The 16,755-nt window shown below is 37.2% G+C and overlaps 1 protein-coding gene across 1 annotated transcript in view; it reads right to left on the minus strand.

Moving 5' to 3' along the window:
* Positions 1-16,755, minus strand: part of PARPBP (PARP1 binding protein) — a gene marked incomplete at both ends in the record, with an annotated part of 47,877 nt that overhangs the window by 13,724 nt on the left and 17,398 nt on the right. The window contains 2 exons of the mRNA XM_082011542.1: positions 682-860; positions 6,059-6,242. Coding sequence (XP_081867668.1) covers positions 682-860; positions 6,059-6,242 — 363 coding nt within the window. The remainder of the gene's footprint in view (positions 1-681; positions 861-6,058; positions 6,243-16,755) is intronic.

Consider the following 16,755-nt stretch of genomic DNA (forward strand, 5'->3'; position numbering starts at 1 on the left):
CCATCAGCTACAGAACCTACTAATAAATCTTCAAGCATGTGAATTTGTTTCAATATACTTTGTGCAATACTATCTTGATTGGTAGATCACGTGGTACTTCAGGATATGGTTTAGTGGGCATGGTGGTGTTAGGTTGGTGGTTGGACTTGATGATCTTAAAGGTCTTTTCCAACCTTAATGATTCTGTGATTCTATTTAAACTATTTAAAACTGTCTCCACAAAATAATTAGTATGTAGGAAGAAAACAGGATATAATCCACAAATCTCTTGTGTCATAGCTAGACAAAGGAGGCATCTTCAAATTGAATAGTAATCTAATTAGCTACTGAACAGGCAGTATTTGAACCCAGGAGTTCAAACTTAAGAGGTGAGTATATGGGTGATTTGTGGCAAAGGATATTCCTTCATGGGTTTTCTGCATCCCAGAAAAGTACTACCTCAAAAAGTCCATATTACAAAAGTATCTTGAAGATACAGAAAATGCAAATGATGAGGTAGAATACTTTTGAGAACTTGAGGCTGTTTTAAGAATGCTTTGCCTTTACACCTAACCTCACAACAGACTGTACTTTGGTCATGTGCTTTGTATTAGTAATATCAATGCTTTGTTAGCCACTCAGTATATGACCTTTAAAAGTAAACACACACAACACAAACACAAAAACCCTTCTAGTACTCACCTGAAGAGTGTCAAAACAGAGGTGACTCCAAACAAGTTTAAGCTTTCATCATCATATAATAGTTCCGCTTTGTTCTGGGTAGGAGGATTGACAGCTTCCTCATCCAGAAGAGCTAGTAAGACCTTTATAGTATCTCTGCCACAATACGCAGTGCCATGATTTATGGAATGCAATTTCGGCTGAGAGTAAATAAAATTAAAAGGAACATACAATAAGAAAGGTCAGCAAGCCAGACCAATAGCTCACCTCCAAAAGCACCCATATCAGCATAAGGTGTGAGAATCCCCTCCTTCCCTTTCACAGTAAGCATTTATGGGGAACCTGCCCATGGGAAAGTTTCTTCCTCATTCCAAGATCACTGCCAGCTGGAGGTATACATTGATGAGCAAGTCACACAGATAAATATTAAATTCTGTGATGAAACCACACAGCAGAAATTAACATATTATTTTCTCACAACCAATTTGAGTGCTATGGGGTACACAAATATATTCTGGTGAATTCCAACTCCTCTGACTAACTGAATCTGCTAAAGCAGTTGGTTAAAAGTGAGATTTCCATCAAGATTTGACAACAGAGGTACTTGGCACAATCTCCTGTTGTTTGGAGCAGGATTAATTCCTCATGATTTTCCACAAGAATAAAGAATTCTTTAAAGAAAATAATAATCCACATCTGGAAGTGCTTAATGCTACAGTCAGCAGTACAGATGTAGAATTCCATAGCCACTATGGGACTGCAAGAATTGCAAGTTTGTTACATTTTTCTTTAAAAGTAGTAGGAGTTCCACAGAGAAATTTAGTGCTTAATACACAGTAGCATATTTTAAAGACTATAGGCTTTCTTATTTACCAATACACAGAAACACTGAATAGCTTGACTTTGTTCAGAAGGACCTGAATCAGGTCCTAAATCCTAAATCTGCATTTATCTAATCAGTTAACTGCTTTTAAACACAGTCTTGAAAAGATCAAATTCTATTTCTCTCTCTATTTGATTACATCAATTAGTGTATGTAGCTTTCAAGAAACCATAGCAACACGTCAGTCGGTTACTATAAGTTATAATCAATAGCTAGAAATAGCAATTACAGAAATGGTTATTACTTGGCTTTACAGAATTGGCCTATTTCTGTACCATTTAATTTCCTCAGAATTTATTCTGAACCTCTTCAGTCATTACATCACTGCATCACAGATTTTTATAAAGTGTCATGTGTGTCACAGTAAATTTGTCTCAATGATGAAAGTACAAATTTGGCATCATCTTGACTGATTATACACAAAGGAAAAAAAATAATCTTTAGAATATAACATAATCTCCTAACTGCCAAAAGACGACCTTCAGAAATCTTATGTACTACAACAACAGTGACTTGGTGTACTAACTATGGACTAAAAATCCTATTGTCCAAGGCACAGTAAGAACTGAAAGCAAGACAACAATCCTTGCCTTAAAAGTCTTGTTTATTAGTAAGCTTAAAATCAATGATTCAAATTATTTTTTTCAAGAAAATAGTTGATCAGTCTTTCAAGGGTAGTGACCATTAGCTACTCCAGACTATGCTGGTTAGTTCCAGAAATACCAGCCAGACTTCATTTACAGTAGTAATTTTTTCAGGAAGAAATTAATCATAATTCCTCTTAGTCACTCATGCAGGCTTCAACACAATGTAGTGCTTCCTGCTGCAGAAAGTAATAACTTTTCCTGGAGCTCTAGATTCTTATAAAACAGGTATTTGCAGGAAAACTGAGCAATGATGGAAGAAAACTGCCACAGCCAGGAGAAAAGCAAATATTTTTTTAAGAAAGTAACTCTTTTCAGGTACATTTTATGAGGAAGCAGCCTTCCCAGGAGCTAGTGGACACATCATTTTCAGCTCTATAATCAAGATCATGTTTTAAATTTGCACTCAAAGAAATTATTCAATACATATGGAAAAAAACACAACTTCCTAACAAAACTAGATTTTATTCTGAATATAGAACAATTTTTCTGAAAAACTATAGCATCAGGGTTTGGGGGTTTCTCCATAAAGTAAAAAAAAGAACACACATGCTATGCGTGAAAGTCAGCACAGGGCATTAATCTTTGCTGTCCTGAGATCTTAATGGAACAATACAGATGCTCTTTTATATATATAGCTCAAATTCACTTGGCAGACATATAGGGTTTCTTGGTTTGTTTGTTTTTTAATTAGTAATGGTAATGTACCCCTCTACATGCTTCATAAAATGTTCTTCCACACCAAGCTCCACTAAAATAAGCAATTTGATATCAGCCTCTTAACATTTGTCTAATCTCCCTTTTCCACTCCTTGACTCTGTGAATCACATATTTAAGAATTATCATTAAAAATATAGTATTCATCTCTCAATCTTCACAAACTTCATTTACATCAACAAAAAGAACTCCCCACACCAAAATCAAAATAGCATCACCACAACACCAAAGGCAGACAATTTACACACACTCCACTCCTTATTCCTTCACGACAGTTACAGAAACAAAAATTCCCCATACTTATTCCACTCTAGCAATGTTCAGTCCACATTTTCCCTGTTACCTGTCCCAATTACTGTCCTTATCTCTAATTCCTCAGGCCCCATATTGGGCACCACAAAAGACTGTGGTGGGTTGATCTTGGCTAGCCAGCAGGTGCCCACCAAGCTGCTCTATCACTCCCCCTCCCCAACAGGACAGGGAGAGAAAATATGATTAAAAGCCTGTGGGGTTGAGATGAGGACAGGGAGTTCACTCGCCAATTACCATCACGGGCAAAACGGAGTTGACTTTAAGGAAATTAATGTAATTCATTGCCAATTAATCAGAATAGGACCTCTCCCTTCTTCCCACACTCAGCTTTACTCCCACCTCTTCTACTTCCTTCCCCCAAGTGGCACAGGGGGATGGGGAATGTGGGTTGTGGTCAGTTCTTAATGCTTTGTCTCTGCTTCTCCTTCCTCATGCTCTTCCTCTGCTCCTGTGCGAGGTGCCTCCGATGGGATAGTATCATTCACAAGCTTTTCTAGTGCAGGTCCTTCCTACAGGCTGTAGTTCAAGAACCACTCCAGCATGGGTCCCCCATGAGGTCACAAGTCCCGCCCAGAAAACCTGCTTCTGCATGGGCTCCTCTCCATGGGCTACAGTTTTGCCTGGAACCTGCTACAGTGTGGACTCTCCATGGCGTCACAGCTTCCTTCAGGGCATATCCACCTGCTCCAGCATGGATATCTGCTCCACTGCAGAGCTCCATGGGCTGCAGAGGGACAGCCTGCAGCACCATGGTCTTCATCATGGGCTGCAAGGGAATCCCTGCTCTGGTGCCCAGTGAACCTCATCCCCTCCTTCACTAACCTTGATGTCTGCAGAGTTGTTAACTCTCATGTACTCACACTCCTCTCTCCCAACTGCTGTTGCGCAGCATTTTTTACCCTTTCTTAAATGTTAGCACAGAGGCACTACAACCATCACTGATTGGCTCAGCTTTGGCCAGCAGTGGGTCCGTCTTGGAGCTGGCTAGAACTGGCTCTGTCTGACATGGGTGCAGCTTCTAGTGTCTTTCCACTGCAGCCCTCCCCACTACGAAAACCTTGCCACATAAACCCAAATCAGCCCTTGATTTGTCAAGATAAGCAGCACATCAGTCAGTCACCTCTGATGGCTCTCAGTTACATCCATACTGTGGTGAGTATCGTGAAAAGGATTAGGTTAAAGACCATCATCCTCTGCTATGTACTCAAGTTTCCTCACGGAGAAAAATTATAGTAGAATCTGCCCATCCACAAGTAGATGGGATGTTCCAGCAATCAATTAAGTTAAACTCAAGAATTGGCAAAAACTTCAACATAGAACCACAGGCCCACAGTAATATAATTAAGTTCTTAAGCTGCCTCAGGTGCCCATTTTGAGAAAAATATTAACTTCACAGTGCTCTCAATGGGATTAAGTATTTAACCACATTTTCCAACAACATCAGGATACAACCATCTTTGCTATCTTCTGCCTCAACAAGGATACTAGTGAACACTTCTACAGAGCCATTGGATTATGAATTTGATCTATGGAGATCAGTAAGAAACACAAACCATTTTGGAAAAGCAAAGTTTTTGTGAATTTCTCTGAAGAATGGAGTTTCATAAAAATAGTTTTACATAGCTTATAATGATCTAAATTTTTACAAATTTTATTGGTAACACAAGTAGGTAAAGACAGAACTGATAACAGTGATCAATTCTTCAGATGAGGAAGAGAAAGAAACATAAGTATATGAAAGGGAAACAGGGAAATACAGTGATGAAAGATTCAGAAGAAACAGGAAAATGAGGATCAAATATGCCAACTGCTCAGTGGAAACACACATTTAAACCTGTTCAACTAGCCACTAGGGTCTGGCTGGTTTTAGGTCTCATAGAAAAGAGAAAGCATATTGAAGTCTGATTAAAATTTCTTAAACATCTTGTGTTACCATGGTATAATTCCAGTGATTTCATAAAACAAAGCATTCTAACAAATGTACACACATTCAAAGTGCCTCTAAGCTTTAAAAGTTTCCTAGACAAAGATACATGACACTAGATATTTTATATATCAACAATGTAAAATAAAATAATTAAAGCTGGTTGATGTTTTCATCACAAAAAAGATCATAATATGAACCTGAGTAGATTCAAAGTACAGAAACCACAAAAACAAAGCCTGTATTCTGGTCTCCACACCTGACTTAAAGAACTTTACATATCCTATTCCTTCCACGAAATTAAAATCTTTAGTAGTTTCATTAGTGTCTTGAAATGCTGAAAGAGAAAGACTTACACGTTGATTGTTTAGGGTTTTATTGTTATTCCCCTCCCACCCCTTATTTCCCCATGTTTTGGACTTTCATATTTAACCGTATTTTGAATGTCTTACCCTTAGAAATACTTGACCCTGAGCTAATTAAAATCTGTGTATTTTAATCAAAATTACCAATCCATAGTCCCAAATCTGAATTCCCCTCCATGATTTTTTTTGTTTGGAAATTTGTTATAGTTCTACTGCCTTGAAATTAGGGGCAAACCTGACAGTTTTAAGTATCTTCGTCTGTAACAACTGCACAAAAAAAATTAAGTTTTGAAGAGTATTTTATTACCTTATTTGAGGTAAGAAGTTTAGTTTAAGTAAATCAGCTTTTTGAAATGCACACTGTAATCCTCAAGTATAAGTCTTTCAACAAGTTTAAAAGCATAGCGTAAAAGAAATGACACTATTCTGTACTGTTAGGAAAAGATAATACTCCATATGAAGTCCTTTAAAAATAGAAATAAACAGAACAGGCAAAAGACATTTGCTTTCTTGTAAAGCTAAATACTAAAAAGAACAAAAGAAGTCCCATTACCCGTGCTGGACTGACTCCAGTAGTGCTGGCAGTCAAGACTTCATGTTGTGAATCGATAATATTTTTAATCTTCAAATCCAAATCTTGTACAACTTCCTCTACTGCCCGACAGAAAGGATCCCCATTGCTTCGGCCTTTTATCAAATGCATCTTCACTGTTGACAGAATTCGCCCCCCTGCAATTCTGAAAATAGGCACAGGGTCATCTCCACATTAATCTTGGCAGCACTTTAGTATACCTATTAGTGTTGAACATAGCTGGTCTTCACAGTTAATCAAAAATCTTCAGAGAACAGCTTTGATCTTTTAAATCCAACAGCAGTGTAGAAGTATTGTCCAACATAATAGTTTGCTAAAAAAAAGATTATAAGGAAAGGTAATGAATTCAGCATTTACTAATACTCCGAGATGCAACACAAAATTAACGTCTCCATAAAAGTTCAAAGAACAGTATTTTCTTTAAACCTACAGTTATTGTTTTGCTTATAAGCTGTTAAGTGTAAACAAAATGTTCCACTGGAACATGCATTCCAATTCAACAGCCTATTAGATTTTTGAGTCTTTTGTGCTTCATGAAAGCATTTCAAAATATCAATCTGCTTTCAATTTTATTTAAATAAATAGTAATTAGACTAGATGAACATCACTGTTTGCCATAAAGGAACACACTATTAATCTCTTCTTTCATCAACTAGAAAAAATGCCTACAGAAAAGAACTTAGTAGTTTTATTATGAAATGTCCCTGCAGTTTGACATAAAAAAATACAAATAATTGAATCTGATATAGGGGCTTTATTTCAACCCTTCTTATCGAAGGATAAGAAGGCATTTGTGAGTGCACCTAAAGTATGTTTAGAGTGTTAATTTCATTTCATGGTCCTGTACCTTGAACCATCCACGCTCCATGTATGATAGACTACTTTTGGGATCACTTTTGGATTAGAACTACCAGGTCTCTCCCCAGTGAAACTCTTGAGTGATAAGCAGTTACAGTTCTATAGATGATGCTCCAATAGGCAGTATTGAGAAAACTACACCATGTCTTGCTCCCTCAGACTTGCAAGACGCACATGTTCTATAAAAATGGAAATATAATAGGTTGCCAGGTAGACCACATTAACCTGAGGACGTAAAAAAAAAAAAAAAAATCCTTGAAGTATCACAAGAAAGCCCAAAGATCTTGTGTCCAAAAAATGGCTAGAGACTGAGGCTCTTGTGACAGTGCTGATGATTTACCCAGACCTGGTGAAATGAGAAGCAGTTACAATTCTAAGAATTCCACTGGCCATTCATAAGTGCATCTTTCCACTCAGGGGTTGAAAGTGCTGCCCTGAACAATGCTGCTCATAATTAATAAAATACCTTGAAGCTTATAATGAGAGTGAGCATAATGCCATCACAACAATGGAAAATCCAAGTGTTAGGAGTGAATTGCTCATTTTACAAGTGTAATGTGTGGTGAGTAGGTGCAAAGGCCATATGGAGGCATGAAGGTAGGAATCACTAGTCATGAGGCACTACTATGAACTATAACTATGAACCAGGTTAAGTAAATTAGCTAGGGGATCACAGATCTTATCTCAGAGATGATCAATAACTATATTGAGACAGCAAATGTGTCTTGACTACTTTAATGATTTTGTGAAAGACAATAAACCCCTTGAGTTAAAAGCTTAATAATTTTATTCAATACCTACGCAAAACATTAAGTAAAAACCTTACAAGAACTCATCTCTGCTACCTCATAATGCATCTCTTCCCAAAAGCTTTTTGAAGTTACATGCTGTTTGGAAACTTTATCATTAATTCTCCAGTCTTCTCAGAACATGAACCCATCATCTAGACTGACAAATTTGATTATAATCAAGATTTGCTTCACCCCACCAAGCAATTATTTATCTTCTGTTTAATATCATGTTATATAATGACTTCATTATTTCCCCATGACATTTTGTCTTCAATTTCATTCTCGTTGTTTATTTTCTTCAACCTTTTCAGAATGTGGTAGTCTATATTTTAATTTTAGCTCTAGTTTATAAGGGGTTTTATTTGATTTCCTCCCCTTTTACTTTTCATGTACAGAGTTATTTTCACCTTTGAATACCAGATAACATGTGTAAGAATAAAGGAAGAAATAAAATACTAACAAGAGGCACAAAGGACCCATTTTTTAAAAAAAACTGATGCTCAGGAAAAATGGGTAGAACCCTGTGTTCAGAAAATATCCTGAACTGAAGTTAGAGATTGAGACGGATCTCAAGAAGTATTATAAACATTTTCTCTGCTCTTAAAAGGCGTGTATTTATTGCCAGTGTTGGAGACAAGATCCAGTGCTTGTAGACCCTTATTTTTAAGTTGTACAATCACATTTCATATTCTTAAAATAACATAGATTCTCTGCAGTGACAGTAGTGTCTCAAAAAAATTAAATGAAAACAAGAAAAAACCCCTAGCCTTCGAGTCACCATGTTTTTGACAAAAAATTTCCAATGAAGTTAGATATGCTTGCGATGCTAAGTTCAGTTATGAGATTGATTTTCTGTCTTCATTTTTAATAGAGCTTAAGTATAACGCCAGGCAAAAGGAACAAAAGAAATTCTGTTCATTCTGAGCAACCTGGTCTAGTGGAAGGTGTCCCTGCCCACAGCAGAGGAGTTGGAACTAGATGATCTTTAAGGTCTATTCCAACCCAAACCATTCTATGAACTCCTGCTCTAAGAATTTTTTCCTTTACAATCAATCTGCTTCACCATCTATTGTAACAATCCATCTTTCCTTTCCAATTAACCTGGAGTTTCTTTTTTCCAGACTAAAAGAAACACTAGCCACTTTTCTGAAACATCTAATAATTGGATAGGATGGCCAACATCAGAAAAGGGTAGCCTTGTTAAGTCTTGCCTTTAACAGCAGAATTACTGCAGTTTTAACTCCCCCCCCCCCAATAGTCAGGTTTATAGTCCAAATCAAAGCAGAAATGCAGCATGTTGAGTGTAACCTAACATCAGTCTATCTAGCTCAGACACCAATAGTTTTGATTTGTCTATAGTATGCACTGCACAAAACGACTCCATGTTTATTCACACACCCTGAACTCTTGAGCTGCTATTGGCATCTACAGTAGAATTTTTAGACACATCTATGATGTTGTAAATCACAGCTCTGCCAAAAAAAAAAATCCAAAGCAATAGCAATGGCTTTATTACTCCAGGTGACATAGCCAAGAGTGAGATGATGACTAAATTTTCCACTTCTTCCATGCTCCTGACAACTTACCCTAAAATGGTATCTTGCAAATTGAAAGAAAGGTATATTTTGTATACATTAAATTCTAAAGATTAATTTTAGAATTTTAGTTGGGAGAACCTCCATCAAATGAAACTCTGGGTATCTACATTCATGTAAAATATAAAATAAGCGGGCAGAGCTAGGTAAGAATAGGAATTGAGTCAGAGGAAAACTAGTTTGCTTATATTGTTTACTGTTAAAATACATGGAAGGAACTGGGCCAGAGGCCTTGCTGTTTTGGCTTATTCTGGCTGAACAAGACTCCTGTAAATAACTTCAGGTTTTCTAAGTTAACTTGAAACAGCGTTGGGGGGGGGGGGGGGGGGGTGTTTGGCTTTTTTCCGGGTCAAAACCAAATGTTTCCACACAATTCTCAGCTTTAACTTTTAGAGATTAAAGATTATTCAATTCACATTAGATTTGCAGGCTTGGTTAAACAGAAAAACTTGTACTCTGCAGAAATTTAAGCACAGTGTATACACTTAGCCAAAAGAAAAGTCACCATATGAAGTATCTCTGCACACAGGTCAAGATCATGCAGATCTTAGAAGAGATAGTCTAAAAAAACAAACAAAAAAAGATGCTGGTGTACCTCTGCTTAAAAAAAAAAAGCAAACACAAAACAAAAAAAACCCCACACAATTCAGTCTAGCCACGAGAGAATGAAAATTCAAGGAGAAAAAAAAATCATCCAGTGCACGTTGTCAAGAGGTAAGAAGAAAGCACTGCTGAAGAAAAGTTCTGTTTCAGAGATGCATATAGGAACTGTAGCCAAGTCTCCTGATGCTTCTTGCCAGACTGCTTTATTTCCCTCAGCCCTAAACAGACACGTTCCAAAATAATACCCTCAAATGAAAAAAGCATTGCATTAAATGAGTAGTATCTGTTCCTTAAATACTGCGCTGAATCTAGAACTCCAAGACAAACAAGCAGGTGAAGGGACTGACTGAAGTTGCCTTTGAAGTCCCTTCTGTCTACAGATATCTTGAACTTATCTACATCATTATAATTTCCACATATTTTACATACATATACATATATGTCTGCTGGAAGAAAAGGTATTATTATACATATAGCACTGGGCATCAGTTAATGAAGATAATCATGCCCTTAATTTAAGTGCCATACTCTGTGACTGTATTACCTTGTAGCTTTTCACTGAGAAAAAACCAACAACTGTAATAAAAACATTTTCTATGTTTATTTTTTTGCCTCTACTACCCAACGCCAACTAATGATATTTGCTATAAGAAGTAAAATTCATTTAATCTCTTTTTCTGCCCATATTCCTCCTTCTATTCCAAGGAAGAGTTCCAGCTCCCCCTCAGATATACATAGGACTAACAGGAACAAAGAACAGGAAAAGTTTATTCATACTTAAACTAGAATTTATATTAACAGGCCACGACATAAAATGCTGTTCTAATGTGCATGGATTAATACTGAAACACTGTAACATAGCTTATGCCATTTTACACCAAGATATGATATAACAAAATAAGTTATGTTGTGAGGTTTGTTTTTAAAAATATATTCAAGACTATTAAGTGTTGAATCCACCTCATTTGTGCTATTTCATGAATATTTCAAAGGTTACTACAAAAAGCCCAAACTAAGCATGTCTAGCAGTTTCAAAAAGTATGGTCAATTCAGTCTCAGCAGGAGAGACATTCTTTTAATCTCTTTATATATGCTGTCTAGAGCACAAATGGAAATGGCTAGGGCTCTGCCCACATTTATGAAGTCCCCTCTGTGGTAAAAAGAGTATCATCCTTTTCCCAGAAAAGACAATTCACTGGATCAAAAATCAACTTAAGAAATGACCATCTTGAAGATGACACTATAAATTAATTCAACAATAAACATAATAGTTCTATTTAAAGCTATCAAATAAGCTACCTGAAGAACTTCAGATCCATGACTTCAGTGTTAGTGAGGTTCAAAAAGATTAACTAAAAGCATGGCAATAAAAGGAAAATGTGGTAAAAATGTAACTTGGGTTTTTGGGGGATTGTGGTTTGGCTTTTTTTGTTTGGTTGGGGTTTTTTATTTTGGTTTTGGTTGGGGTTTGGGCGGGGGGGCGGTGTTTGGTTTTTTTACCTATGCCAGATTGCTCTGATATTACTCTTACAGCTTTATATTATGTAGAAAAACCAGTTGAACTTAAATGAACTTCAAGATATCTGGCATTGTACTAGAAAAAATTTATATGAACAGAATAAGGTTGAAAACTATTATCTTCTTTGCAGTTCTTAACAGCTAGAAGGGCAGCAAAGGTTTGTTCTGAATATGGAATTACATGGGCAAAGTTATCTGTCTTCAGATAATTTTTACATCAGCCAAAGTTAATTTTAGTTTTTAATTCTGAAAGAGGAGCAAGAAACCTAATTGAATTTCAAGAATGAGCTTGATACATTAAACAAAGCAATGCCATTTGTCTAAGGAGAACTGGAAAGACCTTGTCCTTTTCCAGTCAGGGTGCCTGCTAACAAGCTTTCTCTGATGTTTGATTCAGATCATAGGCTGTTGACATGTAATATTCTAGGATAAAGTGCTTCAGTCTCACATCCATAGTCTTTTAAATCATATTGAGGACTCTTATCAAACCTAGTTAGCAGTAAACATCTGTCTTACAACTATGACAGATGTTGTAAAATAGCAAAATTTTTTAAGTGTTAATAATATGCTCTTCTGTTCAGAGCCATGTGCACCTATTCCCTTGTTCAAAAGCTATGAACTGAAAGAAACCTTAACTAGAAACCCCACCACTATCTTTATCTACGATTGAAATAACCAAAGAAATTCCATCAGAGTAATTATAAATGCTAAAAGAACCCTTTGGAAACTACCTTCCACTGTCCAGCAGGGAAGGTTCAGACACAAAAGCCTGGACCCAACAGTACAGTAGTGATCCTCCACTGAGTGATTGGACTCAAAGTCAAAATGTGACCATCAGCGTGCCTGTCCAGTACTTCATACTAAGTCCGTAGCAGAAGAGACATAGAACCAAGCATGCTTTCCCTTCTTTGAGGACCTGCACTATTCTTCATTTGCTTCAGCAGCTGGAAAGGGCCCAAACATTACAATCTTCCATTACACAGTCTCATTTTACACTCTTATTTCATATACACAATAGCCAGGACTGCCGGGTGGGTCAGTGAGGGGAAGTATGTGATTGCACAATTAAAGACTATGTTAATGCATGCATTTCAGGCAACTGAACTAAGACTTCACTGGCAGCCTCTAAGTGTTCAGTTTTACAGACAATGACCAGTTAATTTTTTTTTTTTAGTTAAGAAGTTCCCAAGCATTTTAAATCAACTGACAGAAAGAATGGTTTACTATCTTCAGCATGAACCAGCACTAAAAGAAGAGCAGACAGTTTCAGGTGGGATTGATTTCACCTGTCTGGTAGCCAGAAGGAAAAAAACAAATGAAGATTTTCTTCTGTATCATCTTTACATGAAGATAAAATGAATCACATGCTAAAAATGCCTTATTTGCATTGGTGCTTCTAAAGGGATTTTAAAACAAAAAAAACAGTACAACGTAAAACTCTACCAGTTAACTAGACATTGTATACATCATATCTTCTGTCACTGGTTGCTTCTAATAAAAATTTTCTCAGATTTTGTGCCCTCTTGAACCCTTTTGCCTTACATCATCTGTGTCCCTGTCCTATCTATCTCATTTTCCTTATCAAACCATCTTTTCTTATGTTGAGGTAACTAATTTATAAAAAGCTAAGGGCAGGCCTTGTCTATTTTGTTCCTACTGAAATGATCACATAAACAAGGTCCCTCTGCTTACCTAAAATCTAAACTACATCGTCAAGAGCTCTTCTTACAGAACTGGGGCCTTCGTGTGCAAAGTTAATATGATGCAGAAGCACTTTCATTTATTTTCTGGAAATACATCTTTTGTGGAAAAGACTAAAGTAGCATACAGAAGAAAAAAAAAAAAGTTGAGAATATGGACAACTTTCAAAACCTGATAAAAAGCAGAACAGACTCCTAAAGCCTATTCCAAGAACAGAAAAGGATATATCAAAATTCTGTTATAACAAGGTCAACATTTTTATTCACTCATTTCAACTTCTCCAACAGAGGTGAAACAGATAACTATATATTTGTCACCCAACATACACAGATGGGAACAAATGTCTTAAAACAGATTACAAACACCTAGTGACCATAGGGTGGGTGGGGATCATAGCCTTTTTCTTTGTTACAGATTTAGGAAGCTGTTTTAGAACTTGATAAGAACTGAACAGTTATCCAATTTTTTAATTTAGAACTATATGAAGAAAGTAGCAATCTAATTCTATTCTCAAACACAAAGCAGCAGGATGCCAACTAGGATGTCAATCTACTTGGGTAGAAGAGCAGGACAAAATTTATCTAAAACAATACAAAATACAAATGCTCTTAACAGAACAGTAACTATGCCTTTAAAGCAAACCAAATGTTTTTTCTAATTATTTTATATGCATGAATTTAAAAAATTAGTAGTTCCTATTAATTTAGATTTCAAAATTTCAACAATAAAATTGTATCAGTGAACTTACCTAGATTTTAAATATATCTGTAAAAGAAAAAAGTAACTGTATTGAAACACCCAGAGCACTCAAATTCTACCTCAAACAATGGATGTACACATTATTATTCTGATTTTTTTAACCATACAGGACTAAATATTAGGTGAACACCCTACGTTAGGCCCTTTGGAGTTTTGCAGTTATTAGACCCACAATAAAAGCACAGCAAAAAAGAATCCTGTTGCTAAGTATTTTTCCATGTTACTGCTGCGGCTTTTGCTGTATTGCCAAAAATTTCTATCTTTTAGCTTAGTCGAAGAAACCAGAGTGACTATTCCTCAAGAAGTGCCACCATCTAAAAGATCTGATACTTTCCCAAGAACTTACTGTAAAAAACAAAGTTGGTGTTCGGTGTCTGCTCTCACCAAGATTAATTCTGGATAGTCTCCATACCAAGCAATGCTCCTCAAGTCTGGTGACAAAGCTACTATAAAACTACACCAGTATTCTTCTCAGAATAACATTCCTAATAAGCAGCCACACATGTTAACATGGTCAAATGCTAAAATAGTCTTAATTTGGGTCATTCTACACAATTCTACACAATCAGTAACTTCCACTGTAAATATTTAAACACCAAACTATTCTTCATTTCAATAATGCTGTGAGTTGAGAAACTAAGCTTAAAGTGTTTAAATTATCAGTATTTTATCAAGAAACAGCACCTTGCAAATACTTTACAACACTGTAAAGAGATTTATCCACTAAAACACAATAAAACCAGTTAGGAATATAAGCTCCTCATGGTTACAGAACTACAGTTTCATTGGAATAACCAAAATATGGTGGGACTGCCTGACAGCCACTGCAAAGGATAAATACAACTAGCTTTTCAGGAAAGAGGTGGGGAAGTGCCCTCTATATGCAGGAGAAGCTCAGAGGTATGGACAGACAAGAGGCTTGTTGAGAGCTTATGAATCAGGGTCAGAGTTTGTTATAGACAACCCAACACACATGAGGGAACAGGCAAAGTATTCTTAAAGCAATTCTCAGCAGGCTCTCTATCACTGACCCTCGTTCTTACAGGGCACTTTACCACCACCAGCACATCTGCTGGAAGAGCATTGCAATGGGAAGCAAGCACAGTCAAGATTTCTAGGGGGTGACAGGGATACTGGATGGGTGACATATGGGGTTACACACAGCTGGGTCTGCTACTCACTAACAGGAAGAATTTGTCAGGGATGTGGAGAAAAAAATAAATAAAATCAATGGCAGCCTTGTCTGTACCAATCACGAAGTAGTGGAGTTCAAGATCCTAGGGGAGTGAGGAAAGCAAGTAGCAGAGTATAGACTGACTCTAGGAGAGCAGATTTCAGCTTACTCGGTGTACTGGTACCTGGACTCCCATGTGAGAAAGCTCTAAAATGCAAAGGAGCTCAGGAAAGCTGACATGTTATTGATGACAGCATATTACAAGCACAAGAACAGTCCATCACAATACTCAGGAAAATGTGTAGAAATATCAGTAGACCAGCTTGGCTAAACAGTGAACTGATGACAGAGCTTCAATGCAAAAAGGCTTACACACAATGGTGAAGGGACAGGTTACAAAGAAATAATCTAGAAACATTGCCCAGGCATTTAGGGATGTTGTCAGGAAAACCAAAGCTCAGCTGGAGTCGAGACTTGCAAGGAATGTTAAAGTGCCTTCAACTTGCTGCTTTTGTATTAAAAGGCTGATCAAAGAAAACGAAGTACCTTTGCTGAAAGGCAGGAGATTTTGCAACAGTGGACACAGATAAAACTGAGGTACTCAATGCCACCTTCCCCTCAGTCTTCACCAACATGGCCTCCCAGGCTTCTGATTAGAGAAAGTTTTCCAAGGAGAACTGTCAACAGTGGATAAGGATCAAGCCAGGGTATACTTGACAGGACTGAGCCCGCATAAGTCCGTAGAGCCAAATGGGCTGCATCCAAGAGCACTAATAGAACTGGCTGATGTCCTTGGAAGGCCACTCTATACCATCTTTGAAAAGTCATAGTGATAAGGGGAGGTTCCTGACAAGTGGAGAAAAGCAAATGTTTGCAAAAAAGACCAAAAGGGCAGTTTGGGCAACAATAGGTTCATCAGCCTCACTTTACATTATTTTCTCGGGGAACAAAAAGTCCTATGAGAAAACATTTCTGGGCATAGGAAGATTTACGTGGTGGCTAGTAACTATAAGCATGGATTTATCAAGTGTAAACTACGTCTGACCAATCTGTTTGCCTCCTATAATAAAATGACTGTCTTTGCAGAGTAGGGGAGAATGGTGGCTGCCATTTGCCTTGATTTTAGCAAGGCTTTCAACCCTGTCAGAAAATACTCTGAACATACAAGGTTGGATGTTACAGTCTGGATGTATGGACAGCTAAACTCTTTGGATGGTCAGGCTCAGAAGGTAGTAAACATATTCTACTGTATCTGGAGGCCAGTAACAAATGGACTACCATAGGCACCTATTCTGGAACCTGTTTCGGTTTTTTGTTTGGGGTTTTTTTTGTTGTTGTTTTGGTTTTGGGTTGGGTTTTTTTTTCTTTTCAATATCTTTGGCAGTGACTCACCAATAAAAATACAAGCTCATCAAGTTCGCAGATGACACACAATTGGATGGAACTGTCAATATGCTTAAGGGCAGAGCTACCTAAACAGACAGAAGGCTGTCAGGAACCATATGAAATTCAACAGGAGATGCAAAGTCTTGGAAAGGGATAACCCCTTGCAATGATACAGGCTGGGGAGCAGCTCTATGTAAAAGAACCTGGGAGGCTTGGTGCACGTTCAGCAAGCTAACCGTGAGCCAGGAGTGTGCCTTGGCAGCAAAGAAGGCC

This window comes from Phaethon aethereus (assembly GCF_964289735.1).
Source record: "Phaethon aethereus genome assembly, chromosome: 1".
In the NCBI taxonomy this organism is placed as follows: domain Eukaryota; kingdom Metazoa; phylum Chordata; class Aves; order Phaethontiformes; family Phaethontidae; genus Phaethon; species Phaethon aethereus.